Source organism: Triticum aestivum, chromosome 7A, assembly GCF_018294505.1.
Source record: "Triticum aestivum cultivar Chinese Spring chromosome 7A, IWGSC CS RefSeq v2.1, whole genome shotgun sequence".
In the NCBI taxonomy this organism is placed as follows: Eukaryota; Viridiplantae; Streptophyta; class Magnoliopsida; order Poales; family Poaceae; genus Triticum; species Triticum aestivum.
In genome coordinates, this window is record NC_057812.1 from 215781053 (window position 1) to 215787039 (window position 5987).

General features: G+C 47.4%; 1 protein-coding gene across 2 annotated transcripts; it reads left to right on the forward strand.

Annotated features, from left to right (window-relative positions):
* Window positions 1–616: 616 nt before the first annotated feature.
* Window positions 617–5043, forward strand: LOC123150918 (probable galactinol--sucrose galactosyltransferase 1). 2 transcript variants are annotated; one of them, XM_044570725.1, is made up of 13 exons: window positions 618–921; window positions 1601–1836; window positions 1935–2025; window positions 2154–2202; window positions 2289–2380; window positions 2478–2585; window positions 2671–2805; window positions 2896–3306; window positions 3393–3534; window positions 3633–3700; window positions 3840–3974; window positions 4066–4283; window positions 4381–5043. In XM_044570725.1, exons 1-13 carry the CDS (start codon window positions 728–730, stop codon window positions 4749–4751), a joined length of 2250 nt encoding a protein of 749 aa, XP_044426660.1. In that variant the 5' UTR covers window positions 618–727; the 3' UTR covers window positions 4752–5043. The 2 variants fall into 2 exon arrangements, with proteins under 2 accessions (XP_044426659.1, XP_044426660.1); XM_044570724.1 differs by having other exon boundaries at window positions 617–921; window positions 2671–3306.
* The last annotated feature ends 944 nt before the right edge of the window (window positions 5044–5987 follow it).

The following is a 5987-nucleotide window of genomic DNA, read 5'->3' on the forward strand; positions in this document are numbered from 1 at the left end:
ATTTCTGGCCATGTTTTCTTCCAATCACAAAATTTTAGCCATTTTCACCTTCCAATCACGAAAGGATAGAAGTAACGGTAGATGTTGCCAAGATGACGGATTTAGACATATTATTGTTCAATAAAATGGCCGCATGCATCTCCTAGATGCAGAGGCCGGGAGTCATCCTCCTATTCTAAAAAATTAAAAAAAAATCCACCTCCACTACCAAGGAGAGTTAGATTTTGCATTAGAAATTTCACGTCTTTCGCCTGAGAAGGTAATCAATTCTGCTTCCCCCTTACATGGTGAGTTTGAATCTGCATTCGAACCCTCTTACCTTCGAGAAAAAGAATAAACAATAGAATGCTCATGTGGATAGAGAGTGCGCGTGCGTTTAAAGAATGAATGTATGTGCATGTATGTAAGCATCTATGTCTATAGCGTTTTAAAAAAAAAGGCACGAGGCAGCGCAGACCTTTCAATTGCAGATCATCTCTACTTACTCCTCGCAAAAACAAAAACAAAATCGTCGCTACTTGCAAAAATAAATAAAAATGATGATCATCTCTACTCCCCCGGGGGTCGAACCGAAAAAGATCCCCACCCCGACGGCTATAAAACCAGGAGAGCGCACTCGGCTGTCTCAACACCACAACCGCGCGCCGCGCCACCACACCCGCAGATCCCCGCCGTCGTAAATCTACTTACGTGCTTTGATTGGAGGGTCGCGGTGCGGGGGAGGAAGATGACGGTGGGAGCCGGGATCGCGGTCCAGGAAGACGGCAGCCTGGCGGCGCTGGGGGCCACGGTCCTGACGGAGGTGCGCGACAATGTGCTCGTCACGCCGGCCGCCGGGGGCGGCATGCTCAACGGCGCGTTCCTCGGCGTCCGGTCGGCCCCCGCCGCCAGCCGCAGCGTCTTCCCCGTCGGCAAGCTCAGGTGAGCTGCGCTGTTGGCGTTCTCCGTTGCTCATGCGATTCCTCAGCTCCCTTCAGCTGTTTTGTCTTGTCCGAGCGGTGTTCTGTCATTTGTTTAACGATTAGAAGCGTGTCTTATCTGATGTCTGCCATGTGCAAGGATCTAGATTCAGACAAAATGATTCTGTTGGAGTGCAATGAACCACTATGCAGTAGTACTGCAGTTTGCAATCTTGTCTTCTCTTGACTTTTTGTAAACAGGAGTAACTCCTGAAAGGTAAAACTTTCAGATGTTCGGTAAAAGTTTCCACACTTTTTTTAAAAAACAGAAAGAAAAATCTCTATCTCAACTTTGTACTAACTCTGGTACAAAGTTGTACTAAGCTTGAGACACTTATTTTGTGACGGAGGAATATATGTGAAAAAAGATGTGTTTCACTTCAATTCAAAATTACTGTTCAAGAAGAGTAGTTGGGAACTGTTTTTTTGTTGTTGATGTTGATGAAAGGAAATCCTCAACTCAGTAATAACGTTTTGGGTCCTACCATTACAGTTATTTTCCCCTGAAATAGAAAGTAAACAACCAAGGACCCTTGGGTGGCAAAAATGAATTCTTGGTATTTATGTTACTATAGTTAACTCGTACTAAAGATTACAGAATTGGCTGAACTGAAAGAATATGTGGCATGCTGGTGTTTCAGGGACCTGCGATTCATGTGCACGTTCAGGTTCAAGATGTGGTGGATGACACAGAGGATGGGCTCGTCGGGCCGCGACATCCCCGCCGAGACGCAGTTCCTGATCGTCGAGGCTGCCGACGGCGCCGGAGACGAGCAATCCGCGGTGTACACCGTCTTCCTCCCGATCCTGGAGGGCTCATTCCGAGCTGTACTCCAGGGGAACGAAAATAATGAGCTGGAAATTTGCTTGGAGAGTGGTAATTCAGACAATCATGGAAACTTTTCTCCATTGACTTGAGCACAGTTGTTTCATGATGTATAATAGTACTCTTGTTTTTCTTTTTCTTTTTTGCAGGTGATCCAGCCGTAGAATCATTTGAAGGCACCCATCTAGTTTTCGTCGGTGCGGGATCAGATCCGTTTGAGGTCATCACAAATGCTGTCAAGTATGCCAATATTTTCTGTAATTAATCTTCTATTTTAGTACCCTACACTTCTCTTGATCAAATACACCAACTGCTTTCCATGAATGCACTGCTTTCTCACTGACATCACATGAGTTGTCCTTTTGCAGAGCAGTTGAGAGGCACCTGCAGACATTCTCTCACAGGGAAAAAAAGAAGGTACCTTCCTGTAGTAGTACACAGTATCGTATGCATTTTTGCATCCTTGCTATTTCAGTGCCTCTAAAACTCTCACCTTGCTGCAGATGCCAGACATGCTAAACTGGTTTGGCTGGTGCACATGGGATGCATTTTACACTGATGTTACCGCTGAAGGAGTGAAGGAAGGACTAAGGAGGTGTCTTTCCGATCTCGTATATTTCCGCCGATACTATGCTTACCATATGAGAATCGTACTGAAATTCCATAATGTATTTTTGTATTTTTTTCCCCAGTTTTGAAAAAGGTGGAACAGCTCCAAAGTTTGTCATAATCGATGATGGGTGGCAATCGGTCAGTATGGACCCTGCTGGAAGTGCATTCGTATCTGATAATGCAGCCAAGTAAGCAGCCAAGAAGAATTTTTTTCTCAATCTTTACCTGTCTTGCAGTCGCGATCACTGATATTTGTTTGTCCTGTATCTATAGCTTCGCAAACAGATTATATGATATCAAGGAGAACCACAAATTTCAGAAAAATGGGAGGAAGGGTCACAGGGAAGAAGATCCAGCAAATGGCCTCGCGCATATTGTCAGTGAAATTAAGGGGAAACATGAGCTAAAGTATGATGACACTTGTTTGTTTGTTGCCTCGTACAGCATGATAAATTTGTGTCAGTTCTCATCTTTAATACTTCTCATGCCAAAATTCAGGTACGTTTATGTATGGCATGCGATTACCGGGTATTGGGGTGGCGTAAGGCCCGGTGCCGACGGGATGGAGCATTACCAATCAAAGATGCAATACCCTGTGCCATCACCAGGAGTCCAGAAGAACGAACCCTGCGAGGCCTTCAACAGCATAGCAGATAACGGCCTTGGCCTTGTGGACCCTGACAAAGCATTCAGCTTCTACAATGAGCTCCATTCATATCTTGCATCTGCCGGGGTCGACGGCGTGAAAGTAGACGTGCAGAACATTCTCGAGGCGCTAGGCGGTGGCCATGGTGGGAGAGTGCGTCTGTCTAGGAAGTACCAGCAGGCTCTAGAAGCTTCCATCGCATGGAATTTCCACGATAACGGTATAATATGTTGCATGAGCCACAACACTGATAACTTATACAGGTACGCTTTTTTTGCTATTGAAACTACATATACTCACTCAAGCTTGGTGCAATTGCCTGAAAATATACGGTTGATCTTTGCTACAGTTCAAAAAGAAACGCGGTTGTGAGAGCCTCTGATGATTTCTGGCCTAGAGACCCAGCTTCACATACCATACACATCGCTTCTGTCGCGTACAATACTGTTTTTCTTGGAGAGTTCATGCAGCCGGACTGGGACATGTTCCATGTGAGTGAGAATCACTGCTCTGTTCTGCTCTCTTGCTTACTACTCTTGATCATGTAGTGCCTGAACTTGTAAGCTTCTTTTCATTGTCGTGCTGATAGAGCGTTCACCCAATGGCGGAATATCATGCTGCGGCGCGGGCAGTCGGCGGTTGCGCTATATACGTGAGGTAACGAACATTACAGAGCAGTAGAGAACTTTCAGCTTTTCCATACGTGTATATCTTTAGACAATTATCAAATTTTTCATTTTCATGTGCTGAAACTGAAAGATATCTTTGATGCTAACTGTGCGTGTGATCATGGCAGTGACAAACCCGGAAACCATGACTTCGATCTGCTGAGGAAGCTTGTGCTTCCTGATGGATCGATCCTGCGAGCCAAACTCCCCGGGAGACCGACCGGGGACTGCCTCTTCTCTGATCCCGCAAGGGACGGCAAAAGGTTAGAACTTGCAGCAACCAACTTTGTTTCTACTAGTTGACGACCCTGACACGGTTCTGAATTTCTCTGAACCGTTTGGTGTGGACTGCAGCATTCTCAAGATCTGGAACCTGAACGCGCACTCCGGCGTGATCGGCGCCTTCAACTGCCAAGGCGCCGGCTGGTGCCGAGAAGGGAAGAAGAACGTCATCCACGACGTGCAGCCCGGGACCATCACCGGGGCCGTCCGGGGACGGGACGTCAGCCGCCTTCTGGAGGTCGCCGGCGATGGCTGGAACGGCGACGTGGTCGTGTACTCGCACGTCGCAGGTAAAGCATCCTTCAACCAGAACCAGCGCGTCGTTGTGATCTTGGACTAACTGACGAGCGATGTGAGTCCTGCCTTTTTCTTCTCCTTTCTCTTCAGGGGAGGTGACCGTCCTGCCGAAGGACGCGGCGCTGCCGGTCACGCTGAAGCCGCGCGAGTACGAGGTGTTCACCGTGGTGCCGCTGAAGTGGCTGCCGAACGGCGCCTCCTTCGCGCCCATCGGCCTGATCGGGATGTTCAACTCCGGCGGGGCGGTGACGGAGGTGAGGCACGGCGGCGACGCCGGCGTGGAGGTGAAGGTGCGGGGCGCGGGCACGGTTGGAGCCTACTCCTCGGCGAGGCCGAAGCGCGTGGCTGTGGATTCGGAGGCGGTTGGTTTCTCCTACAACGACGGCTCCGGCCTGGCCACGTTCGAGGTCGGCGTGCCGGAGCGGGAGCTCTACTCGTGGACGGTCTCGATAGAGTACTGAGACGAGATCGTCTGCTAGGGTGACAGTAAGGTCAGACGAGGGTGTTTCTCGTTGCACAGATCGAATGAAGGTTTCTGAAAGGGCGCCGAAGCCGCGCCTGGGGAAGCTGCGATGTCTTTGTTCTTGCAGACGTCACGTTGCCGCTAGTTTGTGTTGCCTGTGATTTCCGATTTATTATTTGCGCCGAAGAGTACATGTGCTTGACCTGTATTCCCTGATGGAAGCTAAAAATTGTATTGTGATTTCTGAACACCAACCATTTTAGTGCAGAAAGTTTTTCCTTTTTCTCTTACTACGTATGTGCCCGTGCGTTGCCATGCGGAAAAATATAATTATTAACACAATAAGATGGTTATATTGGACAAATCTTGATGCAAAATAAATAGATAAATACAATAATGTTTTGGTTATATAAAGCATCATTTTTTTATCATTTACTCCTCCGTCTCAACAAGTGTCTCAATTTTTTATGTCTCGTGTCGATTGCCAGGGAAGCGTTTCGCAACTTCAATACAAAGTTAGACACATATTTTGAGATGCATGGAGTATTAAACTGGTAAAATAGGTATGTGCCTGTAATTGATCTGCTTTATTAGGTTTTCAAAGATAAGAGACTGATTGATATTATTTGTCTACAAATAGAGAATTTATTCCTTTTTGTTTAGTTACCAAAAAATCGATGTTGGACGAAGGGGTGGTGGATAGAAAGTGAAACATGGAACTAGAGAGCAATGGTTGGATAGCTAGGGCGGAGAGTACCTGGACCTATCAAGGTTGGCTCCTACGACGTATGTTTTTTTCTAACAAAGTACAAACGCAGACTGATGGGGATGTACAAAGTACAATGGTGATCAATGGTGTATCGAGAGGTGATGATGAGATTGTAAGGTGCATGTCGACTAACCCGCCCTCGACTTATAAAGGGTACCGAGGCCTATGGTTACATAGAAATCTAGTCGGCTAAGGTGGTTTGAAGAGTCCTCCGCGATCTTTGGATTGGCTTGCCTTGGATGGCATGCCGATTCCTTCGTCTTGGAGGCCTACAGGTGGAGATGTCGTCCCAGACCAAGGGATGCATGGTGGGCTACAAACCGGTCTGGTGGGAGACTTCCAGTGGCGCTAGGTACCCTGGGTTCATGGCACCGTCACTAGCCCCTGAAGAAGTCCTTGAACTCAGCCGCTTATGGACTGTGGTCAAATTTGGTGTGCCGTCTTCAGAATGTGTGACAAGGTATT